Source organism: Podarcis filfolensis, assembly GCF_964270895.1.
Source record: "Podarcis filfolensis genome assembly, chromosome: 10".
NCBI lineage: Eukaryota > Metazoa > Chordata > Lepidosauria > Squamata > Lacertidae > Podarcis > Podarcis filfolensis.
This window is the reverse complement of record NC_139612.1, coordinates 45,692,690-45,719,138: the sequence shown is the minus strand read 5'-3', so window position 1 is coordinate 45,719,138 and position 26,449 is coordinate 45,692,690. Positions and strand designations below refer to the sequence as shown.

Here is a 26,449-nt window from a genome sequence, read left to right as displayed (position 1 = left end):
TTTCAATGCCAGAGGGAGAGAGTTGTGCTCTTCACTATGGCGGATGCCTGGCAGCGGGAGTGCAAAAGAAATCCTGAAAATAAAACTGTGAGCGAAAACTGGGAAATGCTAATGAGGTTGCTTTCCATAGCTTTGTTGCATTGTATTGTTAATTATGAAGCAGTGTAAAGCATGGCTTGGAATTGCCAGCCTTCTAGTCTTTTGGAGCTTCACAACAAGCAAGCCTTTTCTCCCAGCAGTCTTCAACTAACCTTTCACCTCTGTGGCCTTGACGGAACTGAAGGTGGACTCAACAACAGCATGCTGGGAGGCTGTAGGGAAAATCCTGCTCAAGTTGTGAAAGGGAGAAGGGATCTGCTTCTATGTGTGATGTGTCTCAGAAGTCACTGCCCGGTTATCTGGAACAAACGTATCACCAAAGGTGCAAAAAGCAAATAGTTTTGAGAAAAAGGAGTTGGGTATTTTGGGATTTCTGTGGTGTGCTGTAAGAACATCCTTGTGCTTGGATTGACTTTAATGGCTGGAAAATGAGAATGAATGAATGGGCTCAAAAAGGGCTTTTGCTGGTATGGTCACAATGGCCAGCGTTTTTGATGGTGCCACCAAGACACTGGATTGCTCCACTGACCTGTATCTGTCATGATGGTGCTGGGGCGAAACCTGTGGTATAATGCAAATTCTGTGGCCATGTGTGTAATCATTTTGGGAACCAGACACATTGCTTATATTTGTTTTAAATATATAATTGCTTATATTTGTTTTAAAAGCTTTTTCTCTGTTTTTAATGCTGATGGATTGATGTTTATTTGTTTAATAATTGGTTTGTGTATTTTAACCATGCTTTATCTATGATTTTTTGGGTCAAACAGTTTATAAATTTCATAAATAAATAAATAAATAAATAAGATAGATGATAGATAGATAGATAGATGATAGATAGATAGATAGATAGATAGATAGATAGTGTAGCCATTTAGTGAATCTGTCAGTGTCCATTTGGGATATTTGCCCATGTGTTTCCTAATCCATCCTCACACTAAAATAACAACAGCTTGTATCCACCACTGTGTGAGCAGAGCTTTGCTCTTGCAATGGGACTTCTGTTTCCTCCACCTCCCCCAATCTGTTCCGGAAGGTCCAACAACCCCCCAGAGCTGATTTTGAGGGCACATGGGGCCTTGGGGGACCGGAGAGGAAGAAGTTCCATTGGAAGCATGCAAGTTTGTTGTGCGAGTAGAGCTGTTGCGATGGATGCAACCCAATGCCTTCTGAACAGGACTTTGGGTGAACTATAAGCAGATAAAACAAGCCATGTGTCCCTGCCAGAAGAGAACACGCCTTTGTATCTCAGCAAGTCCCACTGAGTTCAGTTTGATCTGCTCCCGTGTAAGTCTGCACAGTACTTATGTAGCCTTTTCAGACCATTTGGGTAACCTGTTCCTTCACATATATCACAATCTTATGCAAGTTTACTCTGAAGTAAGTCCCACTGCATTCACTGGGAATTACTGTCAGGTAAGTGGCACAGAACTGCAGCTGCGGAGTATCAGTAAAATATTACAGAATACTGGCAACGCATGCTAACATTTTAATTTAAAATGTAATTTATGCAAACAATTTCAGATCTTAATGTATTATCCACAGGGTCGTGAGAATGTGAAGAGATTTTTCCTTATAATTGTTTTACTTTGTTATAAGGAGAATTTATTTGTACTAATATTTCTCTTAAAATAGATTCTAATAATTTTTAGCTAGCTTCAAATGTTCTTTCAGAGTAAGCATTCTGTAACTCAAACGTAAGTTTTTGATTTAGACATTGTTACCAGATCTCTCACTTCCCAAATCTGCTATCCACATCATGCCATCCTGAAATATACAAGGAAATAATAGACTCTGGGTATCTGTGATCCTCCCACTTCCATCAGCCGCAACGAGTGTGACCAGCGGTCAAAGACTCCTACTCCTGATATCTATCTGGAAAGTCACAGATTCCCCCCCCCCCATAATAGACCGTTCTCTTAATATGCAAACTGCCATTTCTTTTGAGAATATTTCCTCACTTTTCTTGGGCATAAAATATTTGCATCTGCACATTTCCAACATAATGTACTTGTTTCCCTGTGTTCTTGCTGCAGTTCTAAATATGCTGTGCGTTTATAGATGCATCCCCAGTGCCCATTGGTAAACTCGCCTTGATGGAAAGAACTTGAGATATAATTTATTAAAACAAACTAGAAGCAGGTATAAAGACTGCCCACAGATTAGAGAGCAAGGTGTTGGCCCCACTGTGTCCAGGCGTGACTGGAATGCCTGGAAGCAGATCTGCACGGAGAACAAGGGTCTGCAGATAAACAGCAGGAGGTGCTGCACGTCTAGACCAAGCAACATTGATTGAACATGGGCTGTGTAGCAACAGCACAACAAAGGCAAGCTCATGGGCAGAAAGATCTGGGAAACACGGGGAAGATAATGTTCCGCTTTTAGAGTGGAGACAGGATTATGAGCAGATAAGCTCTGTGTTTTGGATCTTTGTCACTGATAAATCCTCTACTGTTGGCAATTGGATTTTACTGGAAATTGATGTTTTTAAATGCTTTCGCATTGCTACATAAGCCACCCCAGTGTGACACGCTGTTCTGTGCTGCCCTCTTTGTAATAACAGAATGAGGGGAGACGCATTCCATCACACAGCAGACCAGAACGCCATCGCATAAGGCGCCAGGAGGGGGCACAATGCAGTCTTCTGTCAATAATTGCACTTCCTCCTTGCGCTCTGGCATCTAAGCTGTTTTTATGTGTTTCAGAAAAAAGCAAGTGCTGTTCCCTGCTAGGGCTCTTCAAATGGGGTGGGGGGCACAACAGGGACATCATAAATGTTTATGCAGTGCCCCCTCTGCAATTGGTGCTCAGGCACTTTACATAGAAGTTAATGCATTTAAATCTACATTTTTTTAAATAGAAAAAAACCTTTTTCAAACCAAATAAACACTAGATGGAAGCCAACACTGGATGTCCACGAAGAAGCGCAGGTGGTTTTCAGAATGGGTGTAGGGGTCAGGGTGCTTCCAGCCTGTAACTATTCTTTTCTTGAGAGGGGAGATTCCATCACATACCAGCCAGTTCATGTTGCATAATTAAAGTTGGTCTGGGACTCTTACTTACTTTTCACATTTATATCTCACCTTTTTCTCCAAGGAGCTCAAGGTGGCATATATGGTTCTCCCTTCCCTCATTTAATCCCAACAACAGTCCTGTGAGGTAGCTTAGGCTGAGAGGCAGTGACTGCACTAAGGGTTTTTGCAGGCAGTTGCAACTGAGGACTTCTATACCCCTCAAGTATCCCAGAAAAACTGGGACATCCTGTTTTCCCCTGCAACAGCATAGCAGCCATTTGAGAGGCCATGATCTTGCATGATTTTGTGCTGATATCTCTCCTTGAAAAAAATGCAGGGTGGGGGGCTGTGATCTCACATGGTGTCCCCAAAAGCACATTTTGGGGCACCGTGAGAACATGCTTCGCCCAAGCACAAATTTTGGACTCTGTAATATTCCACAAGTCATATGACCCGCATGAGAACAGATGGGAAGACGCATGTCCCGGTTTTGGGACTCAACATCTTGGAGGGTATGGACTTCATGGGCACCAGCTTGCTCTCACATTCATGAGCTTTTGTGTAATTGTTCCTCCCCTGGGAGCCTAGAAGTTCTCCTCAAGTAAATCCCGTTAAAATGCTGACCTTCCCTCCTTTTTTTGTGTTCTGTTACGTGAAGTACATGTGCCTGCTTTTCTAATTCAGCCAGTAGTCATTATGTGTTTCTGAATGACTTAAGCAGCTGTTTGGTAGGGCACTGTGCCAGAACCAGCAGTGCTTCAGGGCTGCTGCGGTGAAGCCTTATGTCCTATGCTTCTCAGTAACCTTTTCTCACCTTTTGATTAATCTTCCTAAAAAGCCACAGTATTCCATAGCTGTTCACTTTGTGGAGCAGAGCCTTGCTTCAAGTGAGAACTGGAGCTGCGCAACACCATCCCCTCCCACCTGCACCTATTTAATAGCTGCCACATTAATTTTTTTCTGATTATTTTTTGTTTGTTTCCAGAGTGCGTTGCTGTGTACCTGGTACCAAAGCTTACCTTTCAGATTCAGCTGGTTGCTATTTCATTTTCAGGCCCAGTTAAAGGTGTTCACACTAGTGCTGAGAGTCTGACTTAGGTGCCAAATATCTGAAAGACTGCCTCTATCCCTGCTGACCTTCTGGGGGCACCCTTGGGAGTTCAGAAGTACAGGGGATCGTGACCCAGGAGAAGGCTTTCTCTGTGGCAGCCCCTAAATTGTGGAACTCCTGCCCCACAAATGGGCTTCTGGCATCTTCATTGTACACCTTTCACTGGGGCCCATCTCTTTTGTTGAATTTACACTGGTGTGTTCTATTTATAATGGTACATTATGGGGAAAGGCAGGTTTGATGGCCATGTCCTAACCACCTGGCTATCTGGCCACAACAGAGTGCACCCCTTTGCTTCTGCCACTCTTCCCCCATTTGAGGTATCCCCATGTAAACATTACATATAAATGCAATGTCCCAAACCTGCTGAAACCAAAAATATTCTCTTCAGAACAAAATTGGATAAATATGATCCTTTAGCCCTAGTCTGAACCATCCCTAACTTACCAGGCTTCTTTGGTCTCAAGTAGGCTTTTTGTTCCTTGTTCCTTCTTCCCAAACTTAGATCCCCTTAATCTGCTTGTCTCTTGTCTGTCTGTCTATCTGTATTCATGGCATTGCCTGTCAATCATATGTTCCTCCACTTGGGACATTTGCTCAAGGAAATTTAGAGCTTTCACATTTTCTGCCCTCAGATGAGGGATGTGCTATCCTTCACATCAGCAATGGCAGATGCCTCAAGCCTGTTGTTTAATTAATCATAGAATCGTAGAATTGTAGAGTTGGAAAGAACCATGAGGGTCATCTAGTCCAACCCCCTACAATGCGGGAATCTTTCACCCATTGTGGGGCTCAAACCCACAACTCTGAGAACAAGACTCTCATGCTCTGAGCTATTTGAGCCTTGACAAATCTGCCAGGTCTCCAAGTTAACCCTATACTCCCCATAGACAACAAAGCTATATATCCCTTTGCCAGTTGCATGAAGACATGACAAGTACATCATATACACAAGCAGTCCAGGACTATAAATTCTTTCCTTCAAAAGGGGGAAGGAAATTTTCAGCTGAATTTTAAGTCCCAGGGAAAAATAGTATTTGAGAGTGAGATGTTATATGATAATGAAAACCATACAAGTTTTATACTTTTTCTAAATGTACTCTCTGAGTTTCAAGGCATCATGCTGAACGTTGATGCAGGATTCAAGCTAGAATCCTGAAGGGCCTTTAAAAGACAGAAAATAGTTTGTATGCAGTGTTGTGTTCATGGAATATGTAGGGCCAGTCAAGTGGCTCACACTGTATAATGGATTAGAGAGTGATGTGGTTTGATTAAGTAGCAGGAAAGATGACTTTGGCAACAAGTTTCTAAATGGATTTTAGTGGATGAAGAGGGAATAGATGGGGTGAGACTCTCATTTTAAAATGACGCAACCAAAGTGGGACGTTGAATATGTGAGCTGAGTGGATTTTGCACACAGTGTCCAGGCAGCATGTGGTGAAACAGTTGGGTGATTGCATCACTGCCCGCATAGATCATGGCACGATTCATGTTAATCGTTCCAATACTCGACCAACTATAGGCAACTTTGCAGGGGCCTGTTACATGTGGGCTGAGTTGCCAACCAAATTTGGCACGGATCCTGTCAACCCACATCCTCAATATGCCAAGTTTTTTTGGGTATAATTAGCCGTAGATGGAGGTCTACCATGATGTTTCCTGGCCTCGTCAGCAGTGTGTAACACACACACACACACACACACACACTGACAGATTGCGCTACTTCTGCCAGTGGGGTCTGTACCGAGGGCTATAATATTATTGCCTTTTCATCATGAATGTGTTTATTGAGCCAGAGTGAGGAGGAGTTATGAAAACTCCTCAGTATGGCCTAGAATGAGAAGGACATTAGTAAGCAAGCAAGTAAGCAAGTTCATCTAACATTTTGGATTGGTTCTATCAAAGCAAAGGACAGTTGCGCTGTGCATTTGGTGGTGGACTGTTCGTCAACTGTGTCACTTCTGTCTCTTTCCAGGGATTCTCATTTCATGCCAACATGGCCGAACATGGCTCCCACCCCTCCTCTACCCAGCAGTCGGGGAACCCACCCACTCGCAATCCCACTCTGTGCTCTCTGGAACATGTGGATCCGGGAATGAGTGAGCAACCAACCCTGCTGGAGCAACCACCACCATCCCCAGACCTGGGTGATGAAGATGATGATGGTGACATGGAGCCTCCGCCGGACCCAGATGTGCCCTATCCTGATTTGGCCCCCGTGGTTTTCTTCTGCCTGAAACAGACCACCAGCCCTCGCAGTTGGTGCATCAAGATGGTGTGCAATCCATATCCTTTCAAAACCACAAGCTGCCCTTTCTAGCCTTTCTCCTTCCTCTCTGCCCTCCCTTTGTTCTCCTGCCCTTGCAGAGCACCTGACAGGTAAGAGACGGCGTTTCTTACATATTTAATGCGTCACTTTGTTCCCTGCTTGCATTTAAACAGTGCCTTGGCTGCTGCAATATGCAAGCAAAAAGGAGCTGCTTGCGAAATGGGAGACTTCAGAGGGAGCGACTGTCAGTTAGAATCAGAAGAACAGGGATGAGGGGCAGGGAGAAGAGAGGGGACAAACATTTTAAAACGTATTTCCCCCCCTTCATCTCTTTACTTTTCCTGCGCTGCCAAAGGCGTCACGGTATGACTCTTTGAAAGCTTCAGAGCATAGGTTATAGCAGTGCTAACTTGTTTCTAGGAGAACTTGATGTGGCAGCATGCATTTATTTTGTAGTCTTCTCTGATATACAGTAAGCTATCTGGTAGCTATAAACATGGCCACCCCAAGGCTTATTACTGTCCTGAGGCAAAGGACAAGATCCCCTCCCCATTCTGTGCACAAACACTTGCAAGGGATCTAGCAGTCTGATCTTTTTTCAGCATTGGTGAAGGGACAGCGTCCTTCACTGCATCTGGAAGGCAGTAGGGCAGCTTAGAAGGCACAAGGTAACCTGTGTGGCACACACAACCCTGCCTATTCTCCACCCGTCATCATCTGCCTCCTCAGGCAACCACCTTGCTTAACCTAATGGTAGGGCCAGCCCTGGTAATAGGATTGATTGATTATTAAATTTTGCAACAGGTTGCAGTTGTAGTCCATAACTGCTTGACAGCTGGAATTATTATGGATGGTCCAGAAATTTTAGGGCTAACACTGATCATTAACTGAAATGGGGTTTATGGAGAGGATCTTGTCTGGCCACATTATTCCACGTGCCAGCAAGAAGATACTGGATTGGGTGAAACAGGAGTCTGAGGGCCAGCCCAATACAATTTTCTGCCTGCAACAATAGCCAAGATGCACCTCTTCCTCTTTCCAGGATGGGCAGTTTAATCTTAATTCAATACAACTGACAAAACAGTTTATTCTCCTGCATCTGAGGACAACAGGCCAGATTAGTGGGTACAGAGCAGGCTGTATGGGGCACACACACAGTTCTGTCCAACTCCTTGTATCTGTTGCCTTCCCTTCCCGCTGCTTGCCCCAGAACTGCCACCTGAAGCAGTTGCTTCACTTTGCCTAATGGTAGAGTTGGCCTGATGAGTCTGTCTGACGTACTACAGAAATTCTTGCCTTTGTATATTTACTGAATTCACTAACTGCTTAGTTTATTGCCCTAGAAGTATTCGATCTATGTCCTCCCTCAAAACACATTACATGCTTGCCCCTGGGAAACCACTCCAACTTTTTAAAATCCTGGGCTAAACACATCCTGGAGGCAGGGCTTTGGGCAAGAATAGTAGTGTGGATAATTCATCACAATCCACCAAGTATTGCTCCCATGAAGAGCCTTTTGTTTTGCAGCAACACCTTATGGATTGTGACCATGATCAGCTGCTCCTTTTATCATGCATTTCCCTACTGAATCATAGAGATTAGCTCTGAAGCTGCTGTAAGTCTATTCAGACTCAGTCTTTGCCTTGTGACTATAACAATAACATCTTTTGGAGACTCCCAAGTTCATTCCATTCTCCCTATACCTGTAAATCTAAACAGTGCTTCCATTGACTTGTGGTCTGCCTGTCATGTGTCTCACTATTATCCTGTTGACAGCTAAGGCGGTGGGATTACGTAGTTATTGAAATGATTCCTGGGGTGCAGTGATCAGAGACTATCAGCTGATTGCAGCAGCAACAGCTGTCTGCAGCTAACTTACATGAACTCCCTGAGAAGGCTATGTTGTGGAGGAGCAGTTCATTTCCCTTGGCTGTTTTTGTAGACATAGCACATAACAAGAAAGCATCCATCTTCCACATGTCCTCTTTGCAGCCACATTTAATGGGTGTTGCACTTGTGCCAGCCAGAAGTCTCTGGAGAGCTGAAAACTCTATAGGAGTCGTGGCCTCTCCCTGACTTTTCAGCATGAGCTCGCTTGCAACAGCTGACTGGATGGGAGGGGAACCCCACTTCATCTTCTTCTGAGAGGCAAAGGTATTTGTCGGGGGATAATCTGAACGTTGATTACAAGTCAGTGACACTGGGCTTATTTACAAAGTGTTTGCATTAGGATTAAAGGATTTTGATGAAGCTTCTGTCTTTTGAACCAGTCTTCAGAAGACTCGTGTATTACCATAACCTCCCTAAAAGTGACTGCTTGAAATACTGAAGTAAGAGAACTTATTTAAGAAACCCCAAAGGCCACTCATTGTAAGAAGTAAAGGGATGCATTGATCCATCTGTGGCAACTTCACTAGCATAGCGGCCATTCTGCTAGTGGGAGCCCTGTTCTTAGGGTAGTACAATTGCCAGCTTGGGTTGTTAGAAGAGTTGCAAGTCATTAGCCTATTGTATGCTGTGTTGTACTGTTATACTGCTTCTGTTGCAGCTTGAGCAACACCTCAAACTCTCCTGCTTCTAGCACTAATGTTAGATTGCATCCAACTCAGTAATACATATTTCGTTTCTTACTGTGTTAACATGCCAGTACCATCAAAATAGCCTACAAATATGAAGAAGTGTGCCTTTAATACACCCGCCCACTAATTCAAATTAATCTTCATTAGTTGAAATCAGCACACAATAAACTTGAACTCTAAATCTACCAATTCAAGCCAGTAGTCTTAGGGCACAATCCATCCTTATGCATCACCCACTCATGGATGGATCACCAGACAATGGGCTCAACAGACAAATGATTGATGGGTCATGGACCCCAGTATGGGCTACTGTCTTCTGTGGGCTTATTTGCAAGGCTTAGTTTCGGTACAAACCAAAAATTGAATGTAGTTCTGGTGGTGGGGAATAGGGAGCCAGGTTTTGAGATTGAGTTCACAGTCAATATTTGGGCTCTGACACAGATTCTCACAGGGAAAGGTACATTATGGATTGCAACAGTTTACGAGGGAAGCTCAGGAAGGTTTAGCATTGTGTTTTGTATGCTTGTTTGAATTTAGGGACCAGTGAAGGACCATTAGGGAAAATGGGGCACCATGACAACCCCTACCTGACTGCCATCTTACTTATAACCAATAACGAGGTGGCTCTGCCTGTCATTGACTTTGGCTTCCTGCTTTCTGCCCCACCAGTCCCAATGAACACTGGGTACCAGGTACGAGTGGTAAAGACACTGAAACTGTAGAGTGAGGAGAGTCTGCATTAATGTACACATATTTACTAATCTGTTTCTCACCCTAGTAGACTGCTTTGTGGTTGAGTGTGGTTGAGTCCAAGACAGATAATGGACTGTACAGCAGTGGTAGGTGGAGCCAAGAGGGTGTGGAGAGACTGACAGCTTTCTTGGTCTTGTTGCTGATGTCCTCAGACTCCGAGAGCAGCACAAACTGTTTGGCCATGTGAGAAAGGATGGGTAACTTTGCTAGTATTTGAAAGGGCCCAGTTTCTTTATGGGGGTTTTCAGTCTAACTGTATTTATTTTATAAATTCCAAAACAGAACCAATTGAAACAATCCCACTGCTGTTTCCTAGCTTCCATTATTTAACGCTGAAGACCATAATAGTGGTATGAAATTCAGGATTCACATGTCTCCCTACTGGCCATGTGTAGATGTAGCCCTTTGAGTATTGAATCTCTCATGCAAATCTGGCATAGATAAACTAGTTCATTTGTTGCCTTGGACCTCTTTGCACAAATGGGTTGCAATGCACTACCTGTTCATTATACAAACAATGTAATGACATATGACCCAACAATTTTACCAAATTCTGACTTGAGAACCACCCACTCTCAAGACCTCAGTTTGTCAGGATTCAGCCTCACTGTAGTGGCCTTCATCCAGTCCATTCCTGTTTCCAAGAATCACCTTATCTGACTCAGATAATGATGAGAAATATTGCTGGGCATCATTAACATTAAGGAGAGGGAAAGCGTCTGTTTTTTAGTCTACTTTCACTGCTCAGAATTTTAACAAAGGATCTAGACAAGCTAGCGTCACTATGGTTTTCTCAATTTTTCATTTGCATTTAGTAATGCAAGTTTGAAAGGGCTGAATCACAGTTACTGTGCAGATATTTATTAGCAGAAAAAATTATTAGCAGATGTCTGTTTCTGTTAGATCGTTTTTTAAAACAATCCTGAAATTTCAGTTCTGAAGGCATTGTGTTTTTCAGAGCCCAGATTATTTGTGAAAGATCAAAATTTAGATTGGAAATGAGAAAATGAAAAACATTTCTTTACAGTTTTATCAAAGCTTGGAGAGATAAAGAAAATGTGTTAGTCTTTAAAGTACTGCAAGACTCTTCCTTGATTATGCTACAGCAGATGAACACACCTGCCCCTTTGGAAAGAGATAAAGAGGTTGAGGTAGTAAATTGTTTCTCTATTAAAGGGGAATGCGATGTAACTGCCTGTAACTGTCAATGAATCTCTCTTCTGAGAATCTTCATTTTCTTGCTGTTGTTGTTGCTGCTGCTCCACTTCACTTGATGACCATTGGATGATCTGCTGTGAGGTCACAGTGGGCCTCTGTTGACTTGCTGGTCTAGATGCAAGCCCACATCTGCAAACTGCTTGGGGGAGATGGTGGCTTTTGCAAATTTTGCAATCCAAATTTGGAAGCCAATTAGCAACATAGTTCAGTGATGAAGCCAATGCTTTGTACACAGAAGTCCCAGGTTCAGTTTTGGGAAACTCTCCAGTTATAAAGACATGGTGAGTTGAGAAATCTTTTTGCCTGAGGCCCTGGGCACTAGCTACTTGTCAGTGTAGACAATACTGGGCTAGAAAGGCCAATTGTCTAAGCACGTATAAATTAGCCCCCTCTGTTCTAAACTACTTCATCAAGAGCAGAGGTAGCCAATGTGATTCCCTCCAGATATTGTAGACCTACAACTCCCATCACACCTGGTCATTGGCCAAGTTGGCCATGTTGGCTGGTGCTGATGGGAGTTGGAGCCAAGCAACATCTGGAGGGGGCACCAGGTTGGTTTTCTCTGATCTAAGGCAATGTGCTACAGGCTTCCTAGTTGCATGCATACTTGCTGAGTGTTTTTGTATTGTTACATAGATTACCCACAAGGATCTTGGTGCCCTTTATAAACTCTAGTTTAAATTCCCAATCAGAATGGCACAGTCTGCTTTCATATAATCACCATTACTTTGTGGAGATGCCATGGCCAATTGCCTTGTACAGCCCCAGTGCCATCCCATTATACCCATGGAAATTAGGACCAGAAATAAGAAGTGAGCAACCATGCAGTGTTTGTCGAGCATGTAAAAGGATAGCGGGACTGTGGTTATACTGCATAAGCATCTCAACTGACATACGGAATTTGCTGACCCTGGATCAGAGTCTGGAAACTCTGTAAGGGGACTTGTTCAGTAACACAGAGTCTGCACCGACCTCGGCGGGACACTGCATGGATCTAAATGTGGATTTTTTGAGTTACATCTTCACTTTGCCGTTTTAAAGTTCTGTGCAAATGGAATCTCTTTAACAGGCCTATAAACCCGCATTCTCCCTCCTTCCCCAATGGGAGGTCAATATTTTAGATGGGAGCATGAAAGCAAGAATGAGCATACCATTAAAAAAGATCAATATAAGAAACAGGGAAATAACAAGGCATATTATGCAGTTCACTGGCTCAGTTGCTTGGCTTTTGTTGCATCCTGGACGCATCCTTCTTTGCTCATAGAGGAGATGGCTGCTCCTTCTGCAGCTGTTGTCACTGATAAATCGTCATTTAATTCCATGAGTCTTGAACACTGCATTCATGGTCCAGGAAAGCAAAATAGCATGTTACATACTTGAAATAAAGAGCTGGGCTGTAACCAGTCACACAATTTCAGCTTTGCATCGGGTGAACATAAGCTCTCTCTTTTTTGCCAATGTTTGACATACCTCTTGAAATGGTTTACTTTAATTTTTGAAGGCTTAGGTACAAAGTCAAATGATTGTTTCTGAGTGTGTTTCCTTGGAGTTTGCCTGGGATCTTTAATGCTCTGGTTTCCATAAAACAGTCTCAAAAGTTAGTGTGTGTGTGTGTGTGTGTGTGTATTTGCATATGTTGCCCATGTTTTCAACAAAAAAGTTCTATCTTGTTGAAAAGGCGGCTTTCCAAGTCATAACTGAGTGCCCCTCCTGATGTACTTTGATTGTGCATTCCTGGTGATTTGTGCTCATGACTGTATTGGGGTGATTATATGTGATAGCCTGTTTTCAATACAGCTTGCACCTGCAAAAAAATTGGAGAGGCCATTCGGCTTCATTTTCTGTCAGCCTATATCCTGTAATTTCCTGCTGAAGTCCTGTAATTTTTTTATACCGCAAATAATCTGGGGTGGTTGTTGTTGCTGCTGCTTTTAGCCTACTTTTATTGTACACTAGCACAAGAGTGCCCCTCCAGGTGGCAGTAATGTGATAACATTGGGGAAGCTTCACAGGAAAAGTAACAAAGTGAAATGAAGTGTGGACGGTCCAGTCTCAATCCACCACTAATGCACTAATATCATGTCAATTGCATGTTAAAGAACACACCTGCAGAAAATGACAGGGCAGCAGTCCAGAGGGGCCTTGAATGAAATTACAACACACCCACACCCACCCACACACCCTGGATCTTGTTGCATCACCTGTAAATAGTTGCTGTGCTGGTGTAAGCTCTGGACAAGTCTTTCAGTGCACTAGCCTGCAAAAGAGTGTTTCCAGTCTGTGAACATTAAGAATTAATGGTGACATTTCTCCTTGGAACAGGTGGTTATTCCAATTGCCTGGTAAAATTTCACTTTCAGTTCCCTTCTTCTGTCTGCATAAAATTCCCACCAGAGTTTTCAGTGAAATCCCAGCCCCCATACATTGGGGTATAAATGATTTTTTATTTTTTTTTATTTTTGTTTAGACTCTATCACAGCAATAGTTTTTACCAGAGGTGGTGGCTGCAAATCGTCTGCAATGCAAATAAAGCTGTTTCTCCAACAGTATATTTTAGAAACTGAACCCCTTGGTTTACACTTGCTATAGGGGAACCAGAAGGGTCACATAGCCTTAGCGAAGAAGCCTTATATGGGGGAAGAAAGTTGTCTTTGTAGAAAGCCTGTTAAACGCCCTACAAGAGAAGACATTTTGGCAATACAAAATAGTATTTTTTGACACACGGAAGCTGGAGATATTTCTGCTGCACTTTGGAATATGCTAAAATGTGGATTTTGCAGCCATTTTGTTCCATTGAAAGGCATAGACGCAAGCATTACATGAAAGCACATCCTGCAGTGCTCACAGGATGTGGTCTGAGTGACTCCGGAGAGGAAAATGAATGTTGCATTTTTGTGTTTGAGTTCATGTACAGGACAGTTTACAGTAGGAGATTTTGACAAAATGTCTGCAACTAAGAGGGCAAGCTGAAATCCTGTGATAGCACACAAGAGAGTGAGGCCCCACATATTTGAAGGGAGTTATCATGCTTGTTCGCTGCAAGATATTTTATGTGGAGTGTGTATATATATCTGTGTGAGAAGCTAGACATACTAGTGTTGCTGTATTCCCAGGGAAGGGATTCTGAAGCATGGTGATTATACCATCTTGCTTTCAGATCTTCAGCTTGCTATTTTGTCAGCTCACCAGTAACATAGTTTTAGAATTTGCAGATTGTTGCTGTGGAAACAAATGGTAAACACTGATCCCCACCCCCCAAGAACCTCAACTTTTGATGTTGAAGCTGGAGTGGAAGAAGCAAATTGTTTGCCTTGGTGCCAATAAGCTCTCCAGGCACAGCAGTTACTTGAGTGAATTAAATTTCTTTGCTCTCCTGATGGATGACAATGGGACTGTTCTAATGGGAAGACAGTGGTGGCTACTTAGAGATTCTGCCTTTACTATGATCCAGAGCAGCAGGTTCCTGTAAGGTTCCAGAAGTGTCTCTTATCTGTTCATATTTGCCATTTTGCTGATCTATATTTTTTGTTCATGTTGTGGTAGCTTATCTGCCTCACTGGGACAAGGAGCATGCAAAGTACGCAGAGGATAAGCAACTATTTTAACTCATACTACAGACATGTAAGCAGCAGGGGCTTCCCTCAGTGGTTACACCCACATTGAGAATTTAAAGCACATGGCTTCCCCCAGAGAATTCTGGGAACCATAGTTTGCCTTCCACAGAACTACAATTCCTAGTACCATTAACAAACTGTAGTTCCCGGTATCCTTTGGGGGAAGCCATGTGCTTCAAATGTATGGTGTGTATGGGGCTAATATATCATAGAAGCCTTTTTTTTTAATATACCTTTTCTTCAGCAGCTATGTTATATCTCACTAAGGGATGTGGAGAATTTTACTACACATTTGCCATCAACAGGAAATCCGGTTGGCACCTTCTCCATCATCCTATGCCCTTTACCTTATTTTATTGACCAATAATAATAATAATAATAATAATAATAATAATAATAATTACACCGCCCCTCTGGCTGGGTTTCCCCAGCCACTCTGGGCGGCTTCCAACAAAACATTAAAATACAATAGTCTGTCAAACACTAAAAGCTTCCCCAAACAGGGCTGCCTTCAGATGTCTTCTAAAAGTCTGGTAGTTGTTTTTCTCTTTGACATATGGTGGGAGGGCGTTCCACAGGGCGGGCGCCACTACCGAGAAGGCCCTCTGCCTGGTTCCCTGTAACCTGGCTGTAGTTACATGTAATCCTATGTGAGCTCATTGGTTGCCTGTATGTGATACCTTACTTGATTTTACTTTTGTGTCTATAATTTTTTACAATACATTTTATATATTAACTTAAGGATCTAGCATAATTCAGTACTGTATATTTTTTAAAAGTTACTAAACATGGGGGGGGCAGGTTTCAGTCTGTACTCTGTGCGATGGGAAATGGCACCCGTGTTTTCCAAAGGGCCTCTGGTTCTTGGGAGTTTAGCAGTCCAGGAGTTTGTCATAATGCAGAGGCTTGTGTGAAGACAGAGCTTGTACTGCTAACTGGGGCAAATGGGGCTCCTTGGATATAGGAAGCAATTTCATTTTTCTTCCATAGCCTGGCATTGGGAATGCTTGGCCTGCAGTTGTGAGACTAGATCACATTTGCTGTGTAATCACTAGCACCACCAGGGAAAAGCCTGGCTTTTGGCAGTGATGTCTTACTGCATAAGGACAATGAGCAGAAGAGGGAAGTGAAGCTCAGTTCAGGACCTTGGTCAGCTACCTGTGGAACTGTGTAGAGTTGCTCCAGATCTGAAGCCAAATGAGGTCTTTAAAAATAGTTCCTCTGCCAGGTTTATGCTTCTACAGAATCACAGAGTTGGAAGGGACCATGGGGGTGTCATCTAGTTCAACCTCCTGCAATGCAGGAATCTTTTGCCCAACATGGGGCTCAAACCCAGAGCCCTGAGATTAAGAGTCTAGTGCTCTACAGACTGAGCTATTCTCGCTTTGAGGAAACTGGAGCTTAAAGGAGCTGCACTCTATTCAATGACAGCTGGATCTAGCAGTATGCTCCCATACCACTCTGCTCCTGAAGACGATACAGTAAGCAAGAGGTACCCCACCCTGCACAGATGAGGGTTCTTGAGAGGAGTCCATGGAGAAGGGACCATGGCAACTTCCTCAGGCCTTGTGGCTGAAGGCATCTCTGACTACCAAGTTCCCCTAGTGCTGACGGGACTATTTCTGGGAATGGTTTCTGCACCCAAGTCTTCGCCAAGACCTCTGGGTCTTCAGACCCCTTCTTCTCAGGGCACGAAACTGAAAGGGGGAAGATGGGGTAGGCAGATCAGTACAAGGAAGTTGGGGCCTGAATGGGAAGAAGAAGAGTTTGGATTTGATATCCCGCCTTTCACTCCCTTTAAGGAGTCTCAAAGCGGCTCACATTCTCCTTTCCCTTCCTCCCCCACAACAAACACTCTGTGAGGTGAGTGGGGCTGAGAGACTTCAGAGAAGTGTGACTGGCCCAAGGTCACCCAGCAGCTGCATGTGGAGGAGCGGGGAATCGAACCCGGTTCCCCAGATTACAAGACTACCGCTCTTAACCACTGCACCACACTGGCTCTCCACACTTAACCACTGCACCACACTGGGAGAGTTTTTATGCAGGGCTCCTGGCCTACTGGAAGACAGAGCCAGCAACAATGATGTTTTTCATTCTAAACTGGAAAAAAGATATATGTTCAGGTCTTGGAGTATCTGTGATTGGTCTTGGGAGGGATAAAAGGGGAGGGTGAATGTCAAATGTCTCAACTGGAGCAAATTAGCATTAGCTTTGTTGAATTCAGTAGAATTGCCTGCTTACTAAGTCTTGCACTGAGTATAGCTTCTGTGCTTCAGGTCATCTGTGGAGAACAGAGTCTGTTCTGTGTCATATACTGTGCAGTATAAGCCAGTGGATAGATTGGTGGTAATGTCAGTTCAAAGAACAAATGTAAAGGTGATTTTTTGTGGATGGATGGAGGTAATGTATAGTAAAGTCCCCCAGGGATAAGAAGACGACAACTGACTTCTTCCTGTCTGGAAGGGTAGTAAGGGTTTAGAAGTAGGATCCCCTCCCTATCCATTAAAAGATTAAACTCTTGTCACAAAATGAACACTAAAACCCCATCTGGAGCATATTGTGAGCACTCACTGGAACATAATTTTGCTAGAAGAGAAGAAAGACATTTGATGTGCATCAGGCAGGTTATATATGTGTGTGTGTATAAAAAGACACATCATTTTCTTAACCTCTTTGCAAATATTTGTTTATTCATTTATTTAAAAGTATTGATAAACTGTGGAAAATATTTTGCAGGTCTCTAAGCAGTATACAATATAAAAGGAAGCAGCATTGTTGAAAAGAAATGCTACCCAAAACCAGTAAAGTAGCAGCATAAAAGCACATTAAAACAAGAATTTAGGAGAATCAAATGCATAAAACGGGGTCTGATCTTGTGGCTCAAGGAAAGCCTTATATGAGGATAAGTTGTGTTCAAGTGAGGCAAGAGAACTCCCAGGGGCATCTAAAGATAGCTGAGCTATTTTTAAGATTTAAAATAAACTGATTTGATTTTTCCAAATGGAAGACACAAGAACAATAGGAAGAATGTGAATTAAACAGCATGTCAATCCAATTTGCAAAGTCTCTTATTAAAGGGTTCCAAAAAGCAGCCTTTTTTTCTGCCATGTTTTTCTAAATGTGTCCACGGTGATGAATGTTCATTCTGTCAAAAATGTGGGCTCTGTTGGCACTTCACTGAAAATATTCTGACACCCCTCCTGAGACCTTCTGCATTATTAGGGGCTATTTATGTGAACACCTGTAGTGATTATAGCTCCAACAGAAAGCTATGATGAGAGCAACACTGGGACAGCCATCACGAGATATGAGAGTGTCTGTGAAAAATACTCTCTCTAGAGAAAAATAAACCCCTTTCCTTTGTCATTTCAAGATTTTCCTTATGCTGTTGGAATCCAGCGTGTAGAGATTCAACTGAAATACAGTTTTAAAGTGCTATAAACATCATAGGGTACTGCACAATCCTCATTGTTCTGTGAAATGCTATTTTCTTACATGTTACAAATGATAATTCTATTTGCTCCAAAATTTCTTGAGGTTTCATCTGTATTTGTCACCCTGCTCCAACCACCCAGTTCCTTTAACATTTCTGATTTTTTTTTAAATGCCAGCCTGCGCAGCAGGGGGCTGTGAATAAAATGGCTTGCACAGCTCCGCTGTGATTTTGATATTTGAAGATCCAGAAGGAATCGTGCTCCAGAGACTTGCTGGAGACTCAAGGCTGCAGTCCTGTCCTCTGTGTGAGCCAAGAGCAGGTTGCCAGTGCAGCTTCCCATGAGGCTCCAGCTTAACTTCTCCTCTCCTGGCAATTCATCTTTGCAGCTGGCACTGTGCTGCAGTGACTTCACAAGTTGTTCACTTTTCAAATGAGGTTCCACCGCTCCTCACAGGAGCCCAACTTGTGCCCATCGCTTCAGCTGAGAGCAGCCTTGTCCGAGCCTGGACAGAGTTCATATGCTGAAGTCCATATTCCCTGGCCCCCTCTCCTAACACGCCATACACCCCATTCTTCCAAATGTGGTCTGATATATTTATGTAACCTTTTATAATTAAAAGGCTCCTTTGGAAGGAAGGGGACGCGGGTGGCGCTGTGAGTTAAACCACAGAGCCTAGGACTTGCCGATCAGAAGGTTGGCGGTTCGAATCCCCATGACGGGGTGAGCTCCCATTGCTCGGTCCCTGCTCCTGCCAACCTAACAGTTCGAAAGCATTTATTATCATTGATAATAAACAAAGAAGTGGAATGGAACATTAAAAGGTTAAGACAAAAAAACTTTGAGTTTGCAAACAAATCAGGAAAATGGCTTGCGTGGCAATTGAAAAAGAGAAAAGAGCAGAGTACAATCAACAAAATTAAGATAAATGGAGAAGAGACAACCGATCCGAAAGAAATAAGGAGAGGTTTCTTGGAATTCTACAAACAGTTATATAAAAACAAAGAAAGGAACAATAAGAAGAAAATAGAAAGATATCTAAAAGAGAAAATGGTGCGGAAGATCCCGACAGACCAAAAAGACCAGCTGAATGCCCCAATAGGAAAAGAAGAAGTAAAGGAAGTGATAAAGGAGTTGAAGAGAGGGAAAGCTCCGGGTCCGGATGGGTTCACATCGAGTTATTATAAAGAAATGAAAGATGTACTGGTGACCCCGTTGACTGAAGTTTTGAACAACATTTTGAAAGAAAGAGACATTCCAGAAACGTGGAAAGAAGCATTTATTACATTAATTCCAAAACAAGACTCGGACTTAACTCAAGTTAAGAACTATAGGCCTATCTCATTATTAAATACAGATTATAAGATCTTTGCAGGAATTCTTGCGAAGAGATTGAAAAAGATATTGATAAAACTTATACATAAAGATCAAGCAGGCTTCCTACCAGGCAGACAAATGAGAGATAATGTAAGAAACATTATTAATGTTATAGAGTATCTGTCTGATAGGAGCGATAAACAAGCAATTTTAATGTTTGTTGACGCAGAAAAGGCCTTCGACAACGTGATCTGGGAATTTATGTTGAAAAATCTAGAATATATGGAAGTGGGACAAGAGTTTTATAATGGTATAAGGGCAATATATACGGAGCAGAGAGCGAAATTGATTGTGAACAATGTTACTACAGAAGATATTCAAATATCTAAAGGAACAAGACAAGGTTGCCCACTATCACCATTGTTATTTATAACGGTTCTGGAAGTCTTTCTAAATGCAATTAGACAAAACAAGCAAATAAAAGGGGTAACAGTAGGTCTAAATGAGTATAAAGTTAAAGCCTTTGCCGATGATTTGGTACTGACTATGCAAGAACCATTAGAAAGTGTGAAGGAGGTGTTAGAAGAAATGGAACAATTTGGAAGGGTGGCAGGATTCAGACTGAATAAGAGAAAGACCAAAATTATTGTAAAAAATATGGAACAAAGTACGATTGATTTGTTGCAGCAACGAACTGAGATAGAGGCGGTGAAAAAGGTTAAATATTTGGGAATTTGGTTATCACCTAAGAATATTGATTTATATCAAAATAACTATATCCCGGTTTGGAAAGGAATTAAGAAGGATCTGGAGGTGTGGGCCAGAATGAAACTATCATTCTGGGGAAGAATATCTACGATAAAGATGACGGTGCTACCGAAAATGCTGTTTTTATTTCAGACTATACCCATATTAAAGGGTACTGGAACCTTCAGAGAATGGCAAAGAGTGATCTCAAGGTATATCTGGCAGGGGAAGAAGCCGAGAATAAAATTTAAGTTATTGACGGATGTAAAGGAAAGAGGAGGCTTCGCCCTGCCAGATATGAGACTGTACTATGAAGCAGCATGTATATGCTGGATAAAGGAATGGATAAAGTTAGAAAACAATGAGTTATTAGATCTTGAGGGTTTCGATAACAGATTTGGGTGGCATGCGTATCTATGGTGTGATAAAAAAAGGGTTCACAAAGGATTTGGAAACCATATCTTCAGAGGTCCATTAATAGAGGTATGGGAAAGATATAAAAATATATTAGAACCAAAAGTGCCACATTGGTTATCTCCGTTAGAGGTATTGAGTGTTAAAAAGATTAACACGAGAGAAAAATGGGGTACATATGGCGAATTGGTAATCAGTGAAGGCGGAAAATGGAGGTTGAAGCCATATGAACAAATTAAAGAGCATATGAATGATTGGCTGCATTATTTTCAAGTAAATGAAACATTCAAAAAAGATTTGAAGGATAAAGGATATGTTGAAAAAGAATCAATTTTCCAAAAAGACATAATAAATAATGAGTATAAAATTCTGTCAAAAATGTATAAGATACTGTTGGAATGGTATACTAAGGACGAGGAGGTTAAATCGGTAATGATACAGTGGGCAAGGGATGTGGGGCACAACATTCAATTCGAAGAATGGGAAAAACTGTGGAAAGAGAACATAAGATTCACGGCTTGTACGTTACTGAAAGAGAATGTGATGAAAATGTTTTATAGATGGTATATGACACCTGTAAAATTAGCAAAGATGTATAAGGTTGATAACAAATGTTGGAAATGCAAAGAAAAAGAAGGGACGTTCTTCCACCAATGGTGGGAATGTAAGAAGGTGAGAAGCTTTTGGGAAATGATATATAATGAGTTGAAAAAAATGTTAAGATACACTTTTGTGAAAAAACCCGAAACTTTTCTTCTAGGGATAGTAGGAAAGGACATAAGAAGGAAGGACTGCAAGCTTTTCCAATATGCAGTAACGGCAGCCAGAATTGTGTTGGCCCAGAAGTGGAAACAAGAAGAGATACCGACAGTAGAAGAATGGAGACTAAAATTGACAGACTATGCAGAACTGGATAAGCTAACTGGGAAAATCAGATATAGTAAAGATCAAAAGTTTATTGAGGACTGGGAAAAATTTGTGGACTATCTGAAAAATACATGTGGTATTAACACAACGCTAGCAGGATTTCAAGAGGCACTGTAAAAAAAACAAATAAGTATTGTTTATTAGAAATATTAGGAATAAGGAGGAATATTGGCAATACGAAAAAAGGGAATGTGTATGAAAGGTATAAATATGGATGATTGTCAGAGACGCTGAAGGAAGTCCAAAACAGTTATGATTTGTTATATTCGGGATGAAATGTATAATTTGATGAAAACTAATAAAATTTATTTAAAAAAAAAAAAAAAAAAAACAGTTCGAAAGCACGTCAAAGTGCAAGTAGATAAATAGGTACCGCTCCGGCGGGAAGGTAAACGGTGTTTCCGTGCGCTGCTCTGGTTTGCCAGAAGAGGCTTAGTCATGCTGGCCACATGACCTGGAAGCTGTACGCCGGCTCCCTCAGCTAATAAAGCAAGATGAGCACCACGACCCCAGAGTCGGTCACGACTAGATCTAATGGTCAGGGGTCCCTTTACCTTTGGAAGGAAGGGCAGGATATAAATGTAATAATAATAAAAAGAATCTGGTATAAGGATGATCTTTATGTCATACTCTAATAGTGCTTAAGTGTGCATAACTAGATAGCTCAGTTGGTTACAGTGTGGTGCGGATAATGCCAAGGCTGCAAGTTTGATCCCTGGATGGGACAGCTGCATAATCCTGCATTGCAGGGGGTTGGACTAGATGGTCCTCAGGGTCCCTTCCAGCTCTACAATTCTATGATTCTATTTCTCTGTTCACCTCTGCCTCCCTCTCTCCTGATCTTTGCTTGTCTCTTCTGTATTAAATTGGAAGCCTCTTGGGAAAGGACTGGTCTTATATTCTGTAAAGAACCATGCCCTGTGATGGCACTATACAGTTGCTGCTGCTGTAATACTAATTATTATTTGTAACCAAAAATATTAATTACTGAGAGTAGAGCAGCCTTCTCCAACCTGGTACAGTGGTACCTCAGGTTAAGTACTTAATTCGTTCCGGAGGTCCGTTTTTGACCTGAAACTGTTCTTAACCTGAAGCACCACTTTAGCTAATGGGGCTTCCTACTGCTGCTGCGCCGCCGGAGCACAATTTCTGTTCTCATCCTGAAGCAAAATTCTTAACCTGAGGTATTATTTCTGGGTTAGTGGAGTCTGTAACCTGAAGCAACTTGAAGCATCTGTAACCCGAGGTAACACTGTACCTTCCAGATATCTTGGATTACAGATCCCATCACCCAAAGCCTGTGTTGGGTGAGGCTGATGGGTACGTAGTCCACAGCATCTGGAGGGCACCAGTTTAGGGAATATGTTTTGCTTCCTTTATTGGTGTGATTTTATTGGTTTCTTTTTAGTTTTAACATTTAATAACATGAGGTAGATTTGCATTTCTGTATCTCTAAACTTTATTCCCCCGCCCCCACTCATGTACGAAACTGACTGCAGGACTGTGATTCTGGGATGTAGAGAGGTGATACTTTCATTCCTTCTTTTTGTGGTGGCCTATGGCTGATACAAATAAACTTGACTTGATTAGACTTGATGGTTTCCTGAAGGGACTGACCTTCATGACCTTCACAAATTCAACTCCTTCTAGGTCAAAGCCTACCCTTTCAGTAACAGCCAGGAGATTACTCAAAGGCAGAACAAGTACAGAGCAGCACATAATGTTTTCAAATAGCAATTTCTGTTTGCTCTTCAAGTGCAGGGCTTAAAATGGAGAGAGGCTGTTACAGGAATTATAGTGTATCTACTGAGAGTAGATACCTCCTCAGATTTGTGAGAAATCAGGAAGTGCTTAGTGGTCTGATTATTCCTAAGAATCAACAGGATCTCCCAGTTGCTCCCAACAGGGGCCCAGTTCCCTCTTGCGAACTGGAAAGTCATAAATAGCATCATCTACTAGATATATTATGGGTCTTGAAGAATACACATATATTGAATTTTGTACAAATTGTACATTCTCTGGCATGATGGAGTTTATGCATATTGATCAGGACAGATTATGGACACATCCGTCATCATGGACGGATAATGAACACATTCTCCATAAGGCCTGGTGAATGTGCACAAAGGCCAGGTGTTGTGCATATTAACCATTCAATTTACATTGCTTCCCCTAGCACATTAACCATTCAATTTACAATGCTTCCCCTAGCATATACATTAAGTGCCAACTGAATGTTCCTCACACTGGGAAGACAGAAGGACTATTGACTAGAATAGTGCTTCCACTTTAGTGGGGAACCACATTTTTGGTTTTGCTGTAGACACACTTGCAGATCCATCTTTATACACACTTGTGTATTACACAGCATCTCCAACATGCAGTGATCACATGTGGCAACTCTTGAAATCCACTGAATTTCTACTTATCATTGAGGACACTTGGTCAGGAAATAGGATGGGTCACTTGAGGGGGAGGTATGAATAGCAGAGAGGGAATTGGTAGGTGGAAAATGGAGAAGTAGAGAAGAAGACCCCCCATCAAGAAGGGGGAAAGACAAAGGAGTTTAATGAGAGGGCCAAGTTGTCCCCAAATGCTGTGGATGAAATGTGGGTGATTATATAGATTGGAGATAAAAAGATGATGTTTGAGGAGGATGCTTTAAGTTACAGAGAATCAAGAAAAGATTTTTTGTAGAGTTTCCTTCTGGCTGTGAAAAAGAACAGAGCTGATTGTAAATCCATGCTGAGAGTCCCCAGCCATGTCAACAAATCCTTTTGATTGATGTTATCAGAGGCAGCGAATAGATCTAAAAAGAATCAGCATGCACCCTTGACCTTATATGTTGCCATCATTGACTAATGGAGCCAGAAACTGAGGGTGGGTGGGGGGGAAATGCAATAATGTTTTGTGCCAAATACAGTTATTCCAGAGAATTTACCTTTGTAGGAGGTAGTCAAGAAGCAAGGTTGTGGTTGTTGTTTTAATATATTACCCATCCTTCACACTAAATTTCAGGGTGTGTTAAAACCATTTACAACATAACATTAAAAAAAAACAGTTTAAAACAGGCTTCCTCAACCTTGGGGCTCCAGATGTTTTTGGCCTACAACTCCCATGATCCCTAGCTAGCAGGACTAGTGGTCAGGGATGCTGGGAATTGTAGTCTCAAAACATCTCGAGGGCCCAGGTTGAGGAAGCCTGGTTTAAAGCAACTCACAATCTCAAATAATTTTTAGACTATTTACAGCATATACAGCTAGTGGTCTTTGAAGTGAGGAAAGGAGGCCCAAAGCAGTTTCAAAGCAAGATTAGACAGGGACTTGTAGTTAGTCAGTTTAACAAACTTTGGCACTTTTGTACTCCTTTCCTTATCCTGGTGTTTTTTCATGGAAGCCCTTCTGCACAGTTCCAGTTGACATCTTTGCACATAGCTGATGTAGCATATTGAATTCTTCATACATCTTGAATTTCGGGGAGGGAGATAATTTTGCAGGATGTAGAGGCTGGTTACAACATCCATGCAACAGAATCATGCAGCCATGTTTTGCGTTGTTGTACTGGAGTCCCAATACAACCTACGCTCTGAGAGGCTGCAAGGACTGGGTTGGATGGAACATGTACTTTCTTCACATGGCTACTTCTGCGTGCCACTCTCCCAACTGGGAACTTGACCTACAGTTGCCATATCAGAACAGAGTAAGGGCCTGTTTTCACGATTGTTTCAATATTCTACAGTTGTGTGCGGGGTCAGAATGTCCCATCAACCTTCAACTGGGCTTCTGGATAAAAAGCAGCAACCTCCAAGATCCCTTAAGGTGTGCATGTGAAGCATTGAAAGCCACGCTGAAGGAAGTCAAAGTTGGGTGTTCTCCCACCCCCACCAGCTGGGTTAGGCTACAAAGATCACGCCTTTTTTAAAAAAAAAATTATTGATTTTCTTTTCTCATAACAAAAATCCAGTATCATTACTAAACATTCATTTTTCAATTTCCACCCTCCCTGTTGACTTCCCTCATCTTCCATTTCTGGTTTATTACATCAAATGATATATTCTGCTGTTTGTATATAATACTATGTTATCACATTGTTATACTTCTTGTTTTCTGTAATTAAAATTGCAAATGTTTATTCAAATCTTGCCAGTGAGTTCATTTTTTTGTTTTGTTTCTGCAGATATATTGTGAAAGGTTCCCATTCTTTTTCAAAATCACTATTGTCCTTTTCACGCAGTTTGTCCGTTAACTTTGCTAACTCTGCATAATTCATCAGTTTTGCTTGCCATTGTTCTTTTGATGGTACTTCTCCGGTCTTCCAGTTTTGTGCTATTAAAATTCTTGCTTCTCTTGTAGCATACAAAGATCACTTCTGGTAGGCTGGGCTGTGCACACATTCCTGCTCTCTCTCACATGGGATCGAGTGTGTGTGTTAATAATGCAATAAGGATTACTAGAAAGTTAGTGAAGTGCACTTGGGAAGAGGGTTTAAATGATTCTATGAATCTCTGCAAACCACCTATCCCCTCTAGAGCCAAAATGTGAACCTCACTAGCGTCATTTTAGGACAGCTGTGTTTTCGTAGCCCATAGTCTTCCTGGTTGCACTCAGAAGTATAAGTTGACGCAATAGTCAAATGCAAGAAATACATCAATCCAGGAGAAATTTCTAGAAGTCCTGGGCACAAGAGCAACAAGTTTCTGATATAAGCCTACTGAATTTAGTGTAGCTATGTCAGGAATGAATTTGCTCCCCCTTGCAAAGCAGAGGGGGAAAGTAAGCAGTGCACACTACTCCCCTGCCCTGTAAAATATTAACCTCCTTATTTAAACAGGCTGGTAGCTCATAACAAACAGCAGCTGTTCACTGGCTGGGTTTGGAAGAGGCAAGGGGGTTCAGTATGCCAAAGCGGGAAGAAATTGTTCTTTAAAAAACACACACACAACATAAAATACTT

The 26,449-nt window shown here is 42.0% G+C and overlaps 1 protein-coding gene across 7 annotated transcripts in view; it reads left to right on the top strand.

The window, feature by feature from the left end:
- Positions 1–26,449, top strand: part of CACNA1I (calcium voltage-gated channel subunit alpha1 I) — a 363,153-nt gene that overhangs the window by 91,033 nt on the left and 245,671 nt on the right. For all 7 annotated transcript variants that reach the window (XM_083573883.1, XM_083573884.1, XM_083573885.1 and 4 more), the window contains one exon: positions 6,200–6,510. In XM_083573883.1, the coding sequence (XP_083430009.1) occupies positions 6,221–6,510 (290 nt within the window). In that variant the 5' untranslated portion in view covers positions 6,200–6,220. The remainder of the gene's footprint in view (positions 1–6,199; positions 6,511–26,449) is intronic.